Below are 18,705 nucleotides of genomic sequence, written 5' to 3' on the forward strand. Positions count from 1 at the left end.
AAGAACCTGCATATCCAAATTACCTGGAGCCTAGGATATATAAAGGAACATAGTGGAAGGCGAGGCTGCCAAGTGGTCAGGACTGGGTTTTGGAGGATCTTAAATGTCAGACTGAGGGTCAGTGTGATGGATTGGTAGTGTGGAGAAACTAGACACAGGGACTTTAGTTCGGTTCATGGTAATCCAAGTGAGGGGTGATGAGAGCCTGGATTGAAGTGGTGGCCTTGGAATGGAAAGCAGGCGATGGGTTCAAGAGAGATTTTGGAGGCTGAACAGAAAGATTTGGTGACTGATTCGAAGGGTAAGGGAACAGTCAGTTCTGTCTCACATCAGAGATGATGAAGTTTTTATGGTTGGGTGGCTGGCAGAATGGGGCATCAGGAATAGAGAAGCTGGGAGGAAGAACGGGTCTCAGAGTCTTAGAATAGAGAAAGATGAGCTGGGTTTTGTGTTGAGATTAAGGAACTAGTAGAAAGTTGAAATCAGAATTTTAATCCTTTAGGGAACTGATGAGGAAGTTTGGGGCTCAGAGGGGTTAGACAGATGGGTGAGGTTAAAGCAGAGCTGAGACAAGCTTCCTGATTCCCTGGAAAAGCTCTCTTTTCCCTTCTTCAGACTGAGAAGTGCTGCAGGTTCTCAGCTGTGGTGTTTTCCTCACACCTAGGTGTGCTCAATAGAAAGTTGGAAGTGAGAGTTTATGTTTGGGAAGTGAGGTCCTTATTATTAATTATTTTTTTAATTATGGAAACTTTTGGACAAGAAGTGGAAAAAAGACTACAGTCAATCCCACTGACCCATTGTCCAACTTCAGTGGTTATTAATGTTGTTTCATCTGTTTCTCCCTTCCCATCAACTATATTGAAGCAACTGGGAGAAAGTGTTCTGGTGACTTTAAACTTTGTGTGTTTGCAGGTAAGGAGAGTTGAACAGTTTGGTAGGGAATGTTTCAAGCTTTCCGGGGTGGGGTCCAGAGTGAACAGAAGTAGGATTTACTTCCAGGATTCCTATGCTGCCTCAGTCTTTGTTTTTGGGCCAATCACCTAAGTCCTCTGAGTCTTAGCTGGTCTGTATGGTGGAGATAGCAGCTCCAGTAAATCACTTGAGCTAAGGTATGTAAAATCCCTCTAGAACTCTAAACTTTGAAGCCAAAGTGTTACAGAGATTTTAGTTGTCAGTAGTGCTCTTCCTTTGGGCTTCTGTGTTGCTGGTATGAAGTTTATATTATTCAACAACTTTTTATTATTCATCTAATACTTGTTATGTCAGGCCTCTGGGGCTTCAGAATTGAACCAAATAGACAAGATCCCAACTTTCTTGGAGCTTATGTTCTAGATGCAGAGGACAATAGCTTTATAGTGACTAATAGCCATAGTAGCTAATACTTTTATAGTGATTAGTGTAGGCCAGGCACTGTTCTAAGTGATTTCATATTTTAACCTATTTGACTCTTGCAGCAGTCCCGTGAGGTAAGGATTGTTATCTTCCATTTTGCAGGTCTGGCGATGAGACAAATTTTTATGCAGATTGCCTCAGGTCCTAATGCCAGAATTCAAATTCAGGCCCATCTGGCTTCAAGCTTGTACTCTTAACCCCTGTGCCATAGAATATCTTTAACTCAGTCTTGGCAGGCCAGTCTTTGATACAGATAAAAAGGTTAGGTCCAGATTGAAATTATTGTTAAACAAACAAACCACCTCTTCTTGTAAAAGACAAAACAAAAACAAATGAAAAAAGTGGCAGTAGTTCTCTGGATAGAGGCCTCTGAGTATTCTGTCACAGGACAATATTTTTTCTCTTAACTTTTTATAGGCTTCACCAGCTTTCTTGCTTCTTTAGATACAAATGGCTACCTCAGTGGGAGGCAGCTACCTTTCTCCCACTTGAGCAGGCTCTGCTCTTGAATGAATCCTCTGCTCGCTTGCAGTTCTCCTTTCCCTTTCCCCTGCTCCCTTCTCTCTCCTTATCTTGGGGTAATTCCCTTTGCTGATCTCTCCTGCTGTCTGTGCTTCCTTTTTCTTGTGGCTGTGCTCTGCCTTTCCGGCCTCAGCTCTTTGCCTTCTCGCCCCTAGCCTGCCTCTGCCAGCCGCTCTGGACTTACATTGTGCTTTGGCTTCTCTCTGTTGATTTAGTGGGACTAATATTGCGACCAGCTTCCTGCCTCAGCTCATTCCTCCTTCATGGGCAGGGCACACTGGGAAATGGGAAATGAGCATTTCTTAAGTTTGCGTCTGGATGAGAACATGGGCCTTACCGCTTATAAGGAGGGTATTATGGCTTGTATACTTTAAAAAATTTTGATAAAATATACATAACATAAAGCTTAAATTTTGATAAAATATACATAACATAAAGCTTACCATTTAAACCATTTTAACATACAGTTCAGTGGCATTAAGTACATTCAAGTTATGGAACTATCACCCCCCCCCCCCCCGGCCCCGACCTCCAGAGCTTTTCCATCATCCCAAACTGAAACTCTGCACCCTTTAAACTCTCCGCTCCCCCTCCCTCAAGCTCCTGGCAACCACCATTCTGCTTTCTGTCTCTATGAACTTGACTGCTCTAGGAACTTCATGTAAGTGCTGTCATGCAGTATTTGTCCTTTTGTCTGGCTCATTTCCCTTACACAGTCTTCAAGGTCCACCTATGTTGTAGAATGTGTCAGCATTTCCTTCCTTTTTAAGGCTGAATAATATGCCATTGTATGTAAATACCACATTTTAAAAACCCATTCATCCGTTGATATATACTTGGGCTGCTTTCACCTTTTGGCTCTTGTGAGTAATACTGCCATGAATGTGAGTGTCTAGATACCTGTTTGAGCCCTTGCTTTCCATTCTTTTGGGAAATATTCAGAAGTGGAGTTGTTGGATCATTTGGTAATTCTTTGTGTAATTTTATGAGGAACCACCATATTGTTTTCCGCAGCCAGTAGCACTCTGTCATGTACCTCCCGAGTGCACAAGGGTTAGGTTTCCCCACCTCCTTGCCAACAGTTATTTTCTGTTTGTTTTTCTCTAGTAGCATCCTAATGGGTATGAAGTGATAACATATACCTGTTTTAAAGGTGTGTTATGTAGAATAATAGACTTTCAGGACTAGAAATGATATTAAGGTTTCTAGTTAAACTAGCCATAAATAGCAAAGAGTGTTCTCCTATGCTTTAGCATTTCCAATTCTTTCTCAACCGGAGAAAGGCATTTTGGGCAGATGTGTCTACACCGGATCTTAGGCTCAAGATGAGCTGTGTCTGCACTAGGGCACATGGAACGCAGCTTTAGAAGACATCTGCTTCTCCATTCTGTCAGCGATCCTGTTGCTCATACCTCTTGACAGTCTCCAACTGTGTCTTCTGGGTTCCTTAATCTTCTTTCCAGCTTCTTTAAGGAGTGAGATGATTGTATTCAAAGGAACATATTTATTTAAAAAAAACTAGACAAGTTAGAAATTAATGAGTCCAAGATAAGTGTAAACTGCCTAGCTGATTAAAGACTATATTCAGTATCAATTTGAAGGAAACCTAAGTATTATTCCTAAATATTAGCTCTGATTTCTTATTGTGTGAAATAAAATCCCTTTTCACATTTTTTTTTTAACTTGGAAAAGATAAGCAGTATATAAAATGAGAATATATTTTATATTTGAGAGAAAATTATAACTTCTGGATTACTTTGGATTTTGAATCACTTTTTAAGTTAATGAAGACTGTTATTGTAATTTATACTATAAAAATCTTTAGGATTATAGCAAGTTGAAAGAATAGTATAACCAACACACAGTTGTTATTTAGCATTTTGCCATAATTTGCCTTCTGTTTTTCTGTCTAAAATAAATAGGTAGAGGGTTTTTTTCCTGAGCCAACTGAAAGTAAGAAGTGGCAGACATCCTGGATGGCACCTCACCCATGTTTCAATATGTATCTCCTAAGAATGAGGTCATTTTTCTTCATAAACATAATAGCATTGTTACACCTTAGAAAATAAATATCAAGTCCATATGTAAATCTCCATTTGTCCCCAATATGTATTTTATTTCTTTAGGTTATTATGTCTCTAGTTTTTAAAAAAATCTAGACTAGTTACCCCCTCCCCCTTTTGTTTTTCATGATAATGAAGTATGTTGCTTGTTGAAAATTAGAAAATGCAGATGAATAAAAAAAACTATAATCTACCACTCATAGATATCAACTTTTACTTTTTAAGTAAACTTAATTTTAGATTTACAGAAAAGTAGTAACTATAGGTCAGAGTTCTCATGTACTCTTCCCCCATTGTTAACCCCTTACATGTCTATGGTGCATTCGCCAAATATAAGAAACTATCATTGGAACGTTAACATTAACTAATTTTCAGATTTTGTTTGGATTTCCCTAGTTTTTCCACCAAAGCCCTTTTTCTGTTCAAAGATCTATCCAGGAACCAGGTTGAAGGTAGTTGTCATGTCCTCTGGACTATGACAGTTTTTTTTACTTTCCTTTTTTTATGACAATTTTGAAGAGTTCTGGTGAGATATGAAAAGATGCTCCAACATCACTAATCATCAGAGAAATGCAAATTAAAACCGCAGTGAGATATCACGTCACACCTGTCAGAATGGCTGTTAATAAAACCAACAAGTACTGACATGGATGCGGAGAAAAGGGAATCCTCATGTACTCTTGGTGGGAATGCAGACTGGTGCAGCTACTATGGAAAACAGTATGGAGGGTCCTCAACAAATTAAAAAGAACTGCCTATGCCATCAATTTTGCTTCTGGGTGTTTATCTGAAGAAACCCAAAACACTAATTTGAAAGAGTATATATAGCCCTGTGTTTATTGCAGTGTTATTTACAAGAGCCAAGCTGTGGAAGCAACCCAAGTGCCCGTCAATAAATGACTGGATAAATAAGCTGTGGTACATATACACAATGGAATATTACTCAGCCATAAACAAGAATGAGATCTTAACCATTTGTGACAGTAAGGATGGCCCTCGAGTATTATGTTAAGTGAAATAAGTCAGACGAAGACAAATATCATATGATTTCACTTACATGTGGAATCTAAAGAACAAAATAAACGAACAAACAAAACAGAAACAGACTCATAGACATAGAGAGCAGGCTGATGGTTGCCAGAGGGGAGGGGGGTGGGGGACGGGGTAAAAGGATAAGGGATTGAGAAGTATAGGTTGGTAGTTGCAAAATAGTCATGGGGATGTAAAGTGCAGCATAGGGAATATAGTCAATAATGTTGTAATAACTATGGATGGTGCCAGTTGGGTACTGGAACTGTCAGGGGAACACTTTGTAAAGTATATGATTGTCTAACCACTATGCTGTACACCTGAAACTAATACAAAATAATACTGAATGTAAACTGTAATTGAAAAAAAAGGAGTCCTGGTCAGGTATTTCATAAACTGTCCCTCAATTCGGTTTTGTCTGATGTTTTTCTCATGATTGTACTGAAGTTACGGGTTTTGGTAAAGGAGATACTCACTTTTAATATTTTGTTTCATATGTCTCAGCTTTTTTATGTAAAATATTCAGTACACACAGATACAAATTTTATAAAAATGGGATTATACATTATATTATTTTGTAATCTCTTGTTACTTACAAAATCAGATTACACTATAAATATTATTTTGTAACCTGCTTTTGTTACTTTACATCTTCCCAGTAACCCTTATTATTAACACTGTTTCTGTGTGAAGCTGTTTTGAGTTTCAAACATTGATTTGAAAATGTAATTTTAGAACATAGACTGTTGGTAAATTGAAGACAGCCTTTAAGAGGGATGATGGTGGTGGTGGTGGTGGTGGAGGTACTCTTCTGTTTTAATTATGCAGTTGGCTTTATTGTATTGATTTATGCTTTTTTTAAAAAGGTCACTGTTTTGTATGGTGATGTGTTTATAAGTCTAAACAGATAACATGGAAAGGAAAATGAAATAGAATAGAAAGTGTTTTATAATGAAATTTTCTTGGCAAGCAGAACATTTTCTAGAAGTCAGTCTTTTATTATAATTTGCTTGCTTCATAAATATGGGTTTTTGTTTTGTATCTTTTTTGATTAGTAAGCATATTAAATGATTTGGGAAGAGGCTCAATTTCTTCAGGAAATAATTCAGAATTAATGAAACTAAGAAGGGTATCTCCAGAATTGCTGGCAGTTCTAAAATGGGTCAAGGAAAAATCAAAGTAATAGATGGGGGGGAAAAATCTCAAATTGCTGCTGATAAAACTTTAAAAAAAAATTAGTTCTTGTTTTTATCATTTTAGTCACTGAAACATATGGTAGCAGGTCCATTGGGATATTTCTTTTATGTATTTAAAACATTTACTTCTCTATATTGAATTTTATTCATTCCGGAGTTTAGGAGAGTTTACCTCCTTATGAAAGAGATCATTTAAAATAGACTATGATTGATCTTAGTTTCTAGTTTTCTTCTCAATACACATGGCCTCTCTTCTAATGCATAGTCAGTGATTTTATGAGTTTTAGAGAAAAATGCAAGTCTGGCTGAATATTAGCATAGTACAATAAATAAAGCTTTATTACTTTGCAGAATATTTTGTCTATTTATCTCATACAACCATCACAGATTCCAGTTTTGGATAAAAGCAGATAAATTTAAAGATAATACAACATTCCTCTTTATGGCATTCTAATGAATTTGGTACAGAACAGTTCTTGGAATGGTTGGAATTTAGGTTATTTTAGGTCGTCTCTGTGGGAAATTCAATTAAAGTATTTATTGAATGGTTATAGTGAATTGAATGCTTGTCATGGGAATATAAATGATATAAAATGTGACTCTTATTTATAAGGTAGTTATGTTGAGCAGTTAACGCATCTGATATAATATATTTAATCCAAGATAATAGATGATTAAGAGGCCAGATGAGTGTGTAGGAAGTAATGCTGGTTTTGGGAGGAGAGCATTTTAGAGAAGCAGGCCTTGAAGTATTCAGGTAAAGCTGGGCAGCATCTAGGTCCAGGGAGGAGGGAAAGGACATTTGGGCAAGGGAAGGGCATTGTCAGAGACTCAGCATCTGGATGTGCTGGGGCCTGTTGGGGGAGTGGTGGGAAAGTTAGGTTGTAGCAAGGCTGTGGGTAGTCTGGATATCTGTCTAGTCACGTGCTTGGAAGCTCTTTCATAGACATCTTGGAACCACTGGCTGTGTCTAGAGCGATGGTCTTCACTTTCTTCGTCTCTGAGGGAGCACGACACACTTTTCCTGGCTGCGCTGTCTCACCAGGGCTGTGCCGCCCAGTGGGAAAGAAGCGTGTTCTGCTCTGCTCTCCTTACCCCGCTGCGCTGAGCCCTGTGGGTCGTTTTCATAATGTGTCCATCTGGCTTTTCTTTTTGTCACTGTGCAGTTACTACTTTTACTAGAGTCTTGTTTTCAGGTGAATAATGGGGTTTCCACAGGAAAAGTAATGTATGAGGCAGATCAGAGTCAAATGACTGACTTTAAAAAAAATGTGGGAAAGGAGTGAGTGGACTAAAAAGAGGCAGGTGAACTTGCAAATGGGTGAGTGTAAAAAAAAAAGTAAAATATAAAATTTCATAATGCTAAGTATTGCCTGGGAAATGCATCTTGGAAGCATTGCATATCATTCTGTGAAAGCATCATTCAGTGCTATTGCAAACAGAAGGCAAAATGCTGGGAAAAGAGCATTACAACCAAGTCTGAGCATTATAGAAACACAACTTTCTATTTTAGAAGTCAGACTAGAGCAATTTAGAATCTACTGGGCGTATTAACCACATCTTCAAAAAATCATTTTTATTCAATGTTGAGTGTCTGTGGGAAAAGTATCACCTAACTGGGAATCTGGAAGAAGAGAGGAGATAAAAGCGAATGTGTTACAAAAGTCAAAGATGAGCCCTGGCTGGTGTGGCTCAGCTGGTTGGAGCACCTTCCTGTGCCACGAAGAAGGTCTCGGGTTTGATTCCCTGTCAGGGCGCACACCCAGGTTGTGAGTTCGACCCCTGGGAGGAGGCGACCAGTTGATGTTTCTCTCTCTGTCCCTTTCTATAAAATCAATAAAAACATATCCTTGGGTGAGGATCAATAAAATAAAATAAAAAAACTTAAAAAAAAGTAAAAGCGGAATAATTTTTAATCCCTGGCTTCAAAGAACTCAAAGTTTGTGAAGGAAAAAAATACAATTAAAAAAACCAAAATGTGAACTTCCAGCCCTTTTGTTAAAATTTTTTGGTTAGATTTGTAAAGAAACTTATGTATTTTATTGTATGTGTCTTTTCAGTTTTCCTATGGTTTTATTGTTTATATAGTTTAATAATTAAAGATAACTTGGGGTAATCAAGAACTGATTATGGATGTCATTTCTGTAAAGTAGGTAGTGGTAATGTTTGTAGCATAACTCATCTGTCTTCTAAAACCTTGACAGATTCATTCCACTCAAGTGAATTATGAGATGGATATATATTTTTTCTAATGGAGACTAGTGTACAAAGCAGAGACAGAAATCATCTTCATTTTATTTTATTTTTAAAAAATTATTTATTGCTTGATTTTAGAGAGAGAGAGAAACATCCATTTGTTCCACTTATTCATGCCTTCATTGCTTGATTCCTGTATGTGCCCTGCCTGGGGATAGAACCCTCAGCCTTGGCGGACCGTCGGGATGACTCTAACCCACCGAACTACCCGGCCAGGGCCGTCATCTTCATTTTAGATTGAGATTTTAGTTACTACTACTGGCTGCTGCTATTTGATCAGTTTATTTTTGTTCTTTGAAGTCTGTCTTAATCAAATAAGATGTAGGTCTTTTGAAATGAAAGAGGACCATGACTACATTCACAAGAAAAGTTAATTTAGGGAAGATAACTGATTTTTAAAAAAAATACAAGTACATCTTGTGACCTGATTTCAAGGTGACCTGGTGGTTATTCTCATATTGTCACAGGAAGAAGTTCACAGTGGGAGGAGAATGATGCTCCTTTTTTATAATCTTTTGTTGAAACTCTCTCAGCCCAGACCAGTCTGCCTACCACCTCTGTGGTGCATTATTTTTATTCTTTTTTAACTTTTATTTATTTAAATTTTTTAAAAAAATGGAATTTATTGGAGTGACATTGGTTAATAAAATTATAGGTTTCAGGTGTACAATTCTATAACATATCATCTGTACATTGCATTGTGTGTTCACCACCCCAAGTCAAGTCTCTGTGGTGCACTATTGATTTCATTTTTCTTCTAATATTAACTTTTGGTCCTGCGCCAGTTATCTAGCTATGATGGAATTCTTCAGATGCATTCTACATTTTGTGCCAAGTGAACTCAATGATTGTTCTGTTTGGCGACTTCTTTCTGAGGCTCCATTCTTGCCTCTAAAACCTGCATGTGTGGGAAGGGAAACGTATAGGTTTTCCATTTATTAACAACAAACATATCCTTCTGTACCTGTTTCTTTTCAGTTTATAAAAACCATGTCCATTGTGACATTGAAGATTCATATTTTTCAAAAAATGAAAAATTTTTATTTTAAAAATGATCATACAGTAAAACTGACTTAAAATTTTGGTATGCAGTTTTATTAATTTAACACATGTATAGTTTGTGCATCCATCACCACAATCAGGATACAGAATAGTATCATCACCCCTCAAAACCCCTTCATGCTATCCTCTTGTAGTTATCCGTCTCCATCCCATAACCCCTGCAACCACTGGCCTTTCCTTTGTGCCTATGGTTTTGTTCTTTTGAGAATATTATATAAATGGAATCATAAACTATGGGAGCTTTTGAGACTGGGCTCTTTTACATTGTCTTTGAGATTCACCTAAGTTATTGAATGTATTGAAAGTTTATTCCTTTTTATTACTGAGTACCTTTCCATTGTCATTCATTAAAGGACATTTGGGTTGTTTCCAGTTTTTAGGAGTTATGAATAGAGCTGCTAAAACATTTGGTACAGATTTCTGTGTGAACGTAAGTTTTCATTTCTCTAGGGTAGCTGTCGGTGGGGAAGGGATTGTTGGGTCATATAGTGAGTATATTTTTAACTTTCTAAGGAACTGTCAACCTTTTTTCCACTGTTGCTATATAATCTGTATTTCCAATAGCAATGTATGGGAGTTCCATTTATTCCACATCACTGATACTATCAGTATTTTAAATTTAGCCATTCTAACAGGTATGTAGTGGTGGCTGGTCATGGTTTTAATGTGGATTTCTCTACTGACTGATGCTACTGAACATCTTTCCCGTGCTAGTTTGCCATCATTGTCCTCTTTCTGGAGTGTCTGTTACTCAGCTTCTAACTGGGTGGTTTTCTTTTTGTTGGGTTTTGAGTTTGTTACATATTCAGTTACAAAACTTTTTTCAGGTATGTGATTTGCAAATAGATTCCTCTCAGTCATTAGCTTGTCTTTTCATTCTTTTAACAGTGTCTTTCAAAGAGCAAAAATGTTTAAGTTTGATAAAGTCAAATGTATCAGTTTTTGTTTTTGGATTGTACTAAGATGGATAAATTTTAAAACAGGTTTCCATTTTATAAAAGTAGTGAGAAGTAACTTAGTGATAGGAATGTTCTCGTAAAGTTGACTTTTTAAAAATCCTCACCTGAGGATATATATATATATTTAAATTGATTTTAGAGAGAGAGAGAAACATCGATGTAAGGGAGAAACATCCGTCGATTGCTTCAGCGTGCACCCTGACTGGGGATTGAACCCACGACCTAGGAATGTGCCCTGTGGGATGGTGCACTGGATGGCGCCCAAGCAACTGAGCCACACCAGGCAGGGCTGTTGTTTGTTGATTTATTAATGGTGGCCATTCTGACAGGTGTGAGGTGATATCTCATTGTAATTTAACTTGCATTTCTCTGATGCTTAGTGATGTTGAGCATCTTTTCATATGTCTGTTGGCCATCCTGTATGTTCTTTTTGGAGAAATGTGTATTCATTCTTGCCCATTTTTTAAATTGGATTATTTGTTTTTTTTGGTGTTGAGTTTTATAAGTTCTTTATAAATTTTGGATGTTAACTCCTTATCAGATGTATTGTTGATGATTATATTCTCCCATATCGTGCATTGTCTTTTCATTTTGTTGATGGTTTCCTTTGCTGTGCAAAAACTTATTAGTTTGGTGTAGTCTTATTTATTTTTTCTTTCGTTTCCCTTGCCCGAGGTGATATGTCAGAAAAAATATTGCTATGAGAAATGTCAGAAATTTTACTGCCTATGTTTTCTTTAGGATTTTTATAGTTTTGAGTCTAACATTTAAGTCATTAACCCATTTTGAGTTTATTCTTGTGTATGGTGTAAGAAGGTGGTCTAGATTCATTTTTTTGCACATATCTGTCCAATATTCCCAGCACCATTTTTTGAATATACTATCTTTACCCCATTGTATGGTCTTGCCTCCTTTGTCAAATATTAATTGACCATAAAGGGGTAGGTTTATTTCTGGGCTCTCTATTCTGTTCCATTGATCTATATGTCTGTTTTGAATCTGAGTTTCTTAAAAGAAGTGATGACATGCTCTGTCTTTGAATTCAGTGCTGCTAGCACAGGGCCTGGCCTCAGGAAATGTTTGCTGAATTGAATTAATAGGCAGTTTAAACTTGCATTTTAGACAGTTTTTAAATATTGGTGGGATAAATTCTACATGGTATAAATTTTGATTCTCTGCAAACACAGTCACAGAATTATAAAACAAGTTGGCAAGTTTGGATACGAAACATTTCTGCACCTTCTGGTTAAACAAAAGGGAAGCCTTTGTAGTTTGTTGCACTGTGCAATATTCAAAGTCATGTTTCATTTATAAATTTGTCTCATTTATAAATTGGATGTATTGTTGGTGTGACCCTGATTTATGGTTGATACTTTGCTTGGATCTTATTAAAGACTTCATAAAATATAAAAGAGAAGTATGGGTCCTGTAGCATAAATAGTTGCTCAGCTGTGACCTTGATCAAAAGACTAGTTGAGAGTAACTATTCAGATAGATAATTAAGCCAGCTGAGCCAAGAATGGGACTAGAATTTATAATTAATAAGTTTTTAAAACTGGCTCTTCCCTTGTTCTTTCCCCGTCTAGGATTTTTGTCCCTGAGTCATGGAAGACAGAAGAGCTGAGAAGTCATGTGAACAAGCGTGTGAGTCACTCAAGAGGCAGGACTATGAAATGGCCCTCAAGCACTGCACAGAGGCCCTTCTTTCTCTTGGCCAATACTCTATGGCCGACTTCACAGGGCCGTGCTCACTGGAGATAGAAAGCATCAAAATTGAGAGTCTTCTTTACAGAATTGCCTCATTTTTGCAACTGGTAAGTAAACAGTATTTATAAGTTAGTGCCAAACCACATAAAATGGCCTTTTTCATTGAGTGAGCGCTATTGCAGGTGACTCCCTCTATAAATCACTTAATTGTGGGCTGAGGAGGGGATCATTGAAGTGGCCAGTGATGTCTGAGTATCTTTGATGGCAAGCAGCTGTATATTAAGGCCTTGAAAATTATACTGTTGCATAGTACTTGAGATTATTCATTCTTTTAACAAAAATTTATTGAGTGCATGCTATGTGCTAGACACTATTTTAGGTTCTCGGTCTACATTGATGAAAAATAAAGAGAAAGATCCCTTCTTCATGGTACTTTTTCTAGTAGGGGGATGGATAATAAACACTAGACATTATAAATAAGTAAACACTTTAGATTGTTAGAAGGTAACAGTCTGCATGAAAAAAAGAACAGGGCAAAGAATATTGGGGTTACTAGGGTCAGAGATAGGGTTGCATTTTTTTTTTTTAATCCTCACCTGAGGACATGCTCTCACTGATTTTAGAGGGGTGGTGCGGGGGCGGGGAGGGGGAGGAGAAACACTGATGTGAGAGAGAAGCATCAATGGATTGCCTCTCCCACACACCCTGACTGGGGATTGAACCCACAACCTAAGTAAGTTCTCCGACCATGAATTGTACCTGTGACCTTTGGTGTATGGGAAGATGCTCCAACCAACTGAGCCACACTGGCCAGGGTTAAGGTTGCAGTTTTAAATTGGGTGGTCAGGTAGTCCTCATTGTTGAGATGATATGAAGGAGGTAAGGGAGTTGAAATCTGAAGGACGAGCAGTACAGGCAGAGGGAACAGTCAGCGCAAAGACCCTGAGGCAGAAGCATGCCTGCCATCTTTGAGGAACTGCTAGGAGGCCAGCGTGCTGGAGTAAAATGCATGGGGGGTGAGGGGGCGGGTAATAGGGCTAAATCCTCTCGGACCCTCCAGGTCACTGTACGGACTAGTTTTTATTCTACTTGAGGTGGGAAGCTATTGTGGCTTTTTGAGCAGAGGAGCGGCATGATCAGATTTAACAGGAATTCTTTGAATTTTGTGTTGCGAATAGACTATAAAGGGGTAAGAGTAGTTTCAGGGAGACTAGTTTGGAGAGTATTAGGTTAATCCAGGCCAGAGATGACTTGTACCTGTGGCTCAGACCAGAATGGTAGCAGTGGAGACAGTGAGAAGTGGTTTGGTTCTGGTTATCATTTGAAGGTGAAACTAATAAAGTTTTGTAATGTATTGAATGCAGGGAGTGAGGCCTGCAGAACAGTTACAGATGACTGACTTGGACTTTTTGGTCTGAGCAATTGGAAGAATGGAGTTGCCCTCATCTGAGAGAAGGCTGTGTGTGGGGAGCAGGTTCTGTGAGGGGAGTTCATTTTGGACACCCTGAGCTCGAGATGTTGCTGGAGATGTTGAGCAGTCAGATGTGCAGGTGTGGAGTTTGGGAGAGAAGCCTGGGCTAAAGATAGTAATTTAACAACCTTGGCCTATAGAGGGTATGGAAAGCCTTGAGCCTGGGTCACATCACCAAGGTAAGAGTGTCGATAGAGACGAGGACAGGGCCCAGGACTTAGTCTCGTGGCTACACAGTGTTGAGAGGCTGAGGAGAAGAGGAGGAACCAGCAGAGCAGCCTGACGTAAAGAAACACTAAGAAATACCTCAAGTAAAGAAATACTGAGAGCAGTACGGTGTCCTGGTAGCTAAGTAAAGAAAGTGTATCCAAATGAGAGCGTGCTCAGCAGTGTCCATCGCTATTCCACGGAGCGGTGGATGGCTGTCTGATTAAAGAGCGTTTACGAGAGACAGAGGGAAGGGCTATAAATACATAATTATACATAATTCTTAAGGAGATTTGCCCCAGAGAGGCACAAAACAGTGGAATGGTAGCTGGTGGGAGAAGTGAAGTCAAGAGCATGATTTTTTTCAGATGGAAGAAATAACAGTATGTTTGTTTATGGGACTGAACCAGTAGGAAGCAAACAATGAGTGATGCAGGAGAAATAGGGGAGGCCTGCTGCAGTGATGATCTTCAGTGGGCCAGAGAGCAGGCCTCCATGGGCGGTAGGAAGGGCTGCAGAAGGCCACGGGCGGTTTGCCTGGGAACAGGTGGATGTGGTGGCAGTCTGTGGAAATTCTCTTCTCCTGCCTGTGGTTTTCTCAGTGCCGTCACTAGCTGAGAATGAGGGCGGGGGCTCAGGAGGTTCTGGTGATTTGAGTTAGAGAAGGTGAGAAGTAAGGGTGTGAGTACATGGACTGACTAGGGAGATGTATTGTGGTATTTAGTTGTAGAGTATTGTATAATCTTCAGACAGCATGTAAGTTAGCTTTGCTCTGTGAATATTAAATTTGCAACATTAATGCTTAAACTTGGAAACAAAGCCAAGCCTTTTTTTGGATAAAATCTCTATTTTAAGCAGACCTTGAACTACTTAATGATATTTATTTTGTATCTTTTATTTTGCAGAAAAAGTATGGACAAGCCGATGAAGATTGTAGGCATGGTATGTGTAAAAGTGGGACTCTTTTCTGATTTGAAGATTTTGAATTATTTAATTGAGCAATATTTAAGATTTCAATCTTTCCCTATGCTAATTTCAAAAATGATTATAATATTTAAAAAAGCCCACCTTACTGTGGTGATTGGTGACTAACACAGATGATCGCTTTCCCACTATGGTGGGTGTACTCATGAACATTGTTCCTAGTCACTCATGAGTGTCGACATTCTGGTCACTCCCTTGGGAGCATTGATAGTGTCCTTTTAAAATTTGTGTATTTTCAGTCAATAAGAGTCAAATTTTAAGAGCTGCAGCACATGTTGATTAAAATGTTAAGCTTGGATAAGTTGAAAGGGTGGGCCTATCTCTTCTAAAATGCTTTCCCCCTTCATTAGAAGATATCCCTTAGAGAGAAGAGACTGACTAGAATGCCCTTTGGCGCTTTTTCCTGTTTTCTTTTGGGCAGGAAATTGATTAAATAGATCTTGCTCTTATTCTCATAGAGTAAGAATCCCTTTCTTTGTGATGGCTGCCAATTTACTAGACTGAACCCAGGAGTGAGCAGGAGAAAGCTTCAGTGTACATTCTCATGAACTCTTGGTGGGACTTTTTGCACAGTTCAGTGATTTAAATAATACAATGTTTCATTTACCCAGAATTGGGCAAGGAGACTGAGGTGTTTAACAGAAGTTAATTTTTTTCTTCTGATTGCTCCTTTGAATCAAAACTCTTCAAAATAAATATTAACTATTTTTGTTGTAAACCTTACAAAACTATCTTATATACTTCTATGGAATATTGGACATAACCATTAAAGAGTCGGCAGCTTCTTTGTGAGCCTCGCTTCACAGAATTTCATGCTTTGAGAGTTAATTGGAATTTGAGAGATATCTAGTACAATCTTCCTTTAACAAAATTGTTACTATCTATGGATATTAAAAAATTACCAATAAGCCAAAAATAATAAGTCAAATAGCATCAAGGAATATGAAGAAGGGAATCATCTCTCCTTCTTCCTTCTGAGGAAATTGTTACTAGTTTGCCGAATCTTTGCACCTTTCTCTATAGTGATAAACCGATGCTTATAACACATAGATAGGGTTTTCCCTTTAAGAATGAAGATTTATGTGATCATCACAAAGCAACTTGCTTTCTTACATACCACAGATCATGGTTTCTTCCTAAGTAACACAGCTGCTGCAATTCCTGCTTACTACTATTCCATAGTGTAGATGTGCTATGATTTCTTCAAAAATTTCCATACTAATGGACATGAGGTGGTTCTGTTTTTCTATTTTGTTACTATAATCTGTCCTGTAATAAACATATACTCTTTCTTACTGTTGTCTTTGTTTCTGTAGGGTAGTCTTAAAAGTTGCATGTTGGGTCAAGGAGTTTTAAAAGGTGGATATACTAATAATTTTAACTGGCACTCTCAGGTTAGTTTCAAATGTACACTCCCACCAGTAATATGTGAGAATGCCTCTTCCCTGTAATCTCACTAACACTGGAACAGATCAGTCTTGACATTTTGCCAATTTCATAGGTGAGAAATACTCCCTCTTTCTTTAATTTTCACTTCCTTGAGTTCTAGTGAGGTTGATACAGTCTTCTCATTTTGGAGACATACAAAGTCCCAAAGGTTAAATGACTTGTGAGAAGTCACAGAAGAGTAATTGCTGTTGGTGAAGGAGCATATGAAAAAAAGGTTTTATTTTTCTAGGAATTGTTTTACTTAGCATTTTAAAGTTAGATACTATTTTACAACTACCGAATTACCAAAATAGAAGTCTAACCAGGAAATGGATATGTTTATTACCTGGATTGTGATGATGTAACACGAGTTATGCCCTAACTCACCAAATCATCTACATTAATTATGTAGTTTTTTGTATACCGATTGTCTCCGTAATGTTGGGAAGAATGTTTAAGCAGTGTCTGAGATACAGCTGTAGTAAAATGAGCATAGCCTTGTTGGTGGGGTGGGAAGCTTGGTAGTGTGTTTACCCCTTTGACTCAGTATTCTTGCTTCTGGGGCACTATCCCAAGTAAACAATCTAAAAGAAGGGAAAGACTGTATGCAGAATGGTGTTCACGGCAGTGCTGTATGTAAAAGTGGAAAATCAACTAGCTTCTAATAAGGGAGGAGTATATTTATTAATTCTGTCCATAGTGGGTGAGGTGGTTGAGTCTGTTTCCATTATCTGAACATAAGTTGTACTGGATGGACTGTTGTTCTCTAGATATGCAAAATGTCAGAGTTTTTCTCAGTAAGCAAATTATTGGGGGGAAAATTAAGCAAATTAACCCTGGAAACGATAAAGTAAAGAAGTGCTTTGGAAAAAGCAGAGGATTTGGGAAAAAATCTTGCATTTTCTACTATCAGGATTTCTTTGAGTGCTTACAACAAAGATGGCAAGATGTTGACTCTGAATGGAAATGATGGCAGTGGAGGAGTTTTAAGATAAAAATACAGTTAAGTTGATTTTAGTTTAAATGGAAAAACAAAATTAACTTCTTAATCTGATTATTGAACAGTTAACAGAGTTTAACTTTGCTGTAATTATATAGCAAATGCATCTTGGAAATTAGGATTCTTTATAAAGAGGAAGTTGAAGGCTCTGCAAACAGCAGTCTCTCTCACACACACACATGCACTCACAGTGTATACAGGCTACTTTTGCAAATATTTTAACAATGCTTTAGGTAAAAAGTGTATTCAAGCATGTAGATGATGAAATAAAAACCTTTTATGATGTTCTGGGAACCAGGTTTCAGTTTTATTTTTATGCTTAGCTGTGTTGTCAGCTTTTTACCGTGTTTAATTATTTTATATTTGTATAGTAATGAGGAAGTTGAGAGACATAAATGAATTAGCTCTAAAATTTAAACTGGAACACTGAAAATAAACCAGGAGAAATGACCTATGTTTCTGAAGTATGAAAATATTGAGAAGAAAGGAGTCTACCCTCTTTACAGTAAACTGCAGTTGAAGGAGAGTCCCTCCAAAAATATGCAGTAAGAGCTTAGCTTTAAAGCTCATTGCAAACCCAAGGAGATCATGAAGATTTTTGTGACTGGATTAAGGACCATATATTGAAAGGAGCAAGGGTAGCAGGGATTAAAAAAAAAAAAAAGCATGTTATAATATTTAAAGCTGAAATATTCAGAAGGATCTAGGTATAGATAACACCAAATAGCGTTAAGGCTTTTCATTTTCCAAAGACATTTTATAAAGGAAACGTTTTATCTGTAAAAGACCTTGGTAGGGAGGGCATAATATGCGACAACAGCTGCAGCCCACGTGTCCAAAAGTGTTTATTTATTACAACTGGAAGAAAAGTGAGGACAAGGGAAAAGGGTTGAGGGAGAGGAGAATGTTGGGGGAAAACCCGATTTGGCCAAATGGACACTTGGTGAGAGATTTGCCACAGTGTACTTACTCTGGCTTATGTTATAGTTTTTGATACTTGTAAGAAATGGACATTTTAATTTCTGGTTAATACTTAGATTTAGGCCTTCCAGGGTTTAGAGTCTGCTTATATACTACTCCATCTGCCCCCAAATATATTTTTGGAAAATAAGAAGTTTATTGCCAGAAGTTAAATGGCTGATATTTAGGAAAGGAATTTATTTATAAATTATACATTAATATATTCTTGAAAACCTGTTTTTTGATGTGTTGGTTCAGAGAGTGTAATTATATCCAAGCAGTGAATGGTTTTACTTTATTAATGACTAAAGGATTTAGTTTTTATGGTCATTAAAATTTTTCTTGGGAAAAACACCTTGATTGGGCTAAGTTCTTCAATAAAAGATTTTAGAAATTAATAAGGACTTGATAAAAGAAATAACCTAATATGGTCATGTTACTGAAAAATACAGAATAATAACCAACATTT

The 18,705-nt window shown here is 37.6% G+C and overlaps 1 protein-coding gene across 4 annotated transcripts in view; it reads left to right on the forward strand.

Moving 5' to 3' along the window:
* Positions 1 to 18,705, forward strand: part of HELZ (helicase with zinc finger) — a 114,072-nt gene that overhangs the window by 8,083 nt on the left and 87,284 nt on the right. For all 4 annotated transcript variants that reach the window (XM_087826309.1, XM_087826310.1, XM_016204721.2 and 1 more), the window contains 2 exons: positions 12,066 to 12,293; positions 14,770 to 14,806. In XM_087826309.1, the coding sequence (XP_087682435.1) occupies positions 12,084 to 12,293; positions 14,770 to 14,806 (247 nt within the window). In that variant the 5' untranslated portion in view covers positions 12,066 to 12,083. The remainder of the gene's footprint in view (positions 1 to 12,065; positions 12,294 to 14,769; positions 14,807 to 18,705) is intronic.

This window comes from Miniopterus natalensis, chromosome 17 (genome assembly GCF_054644295.1).
Source record: "Miniopterus natalensis isolate mMinNat1 chromosome 17, mMinNat1.hap1, whole genome shotgun sequence".
NCBI classification, from domain to species: Eukaryota; Metazoa; Chordata; class Mammalia; order Chiroptera; family Miniopteridae; genus Miniopterus; species Miniopterus natalensis.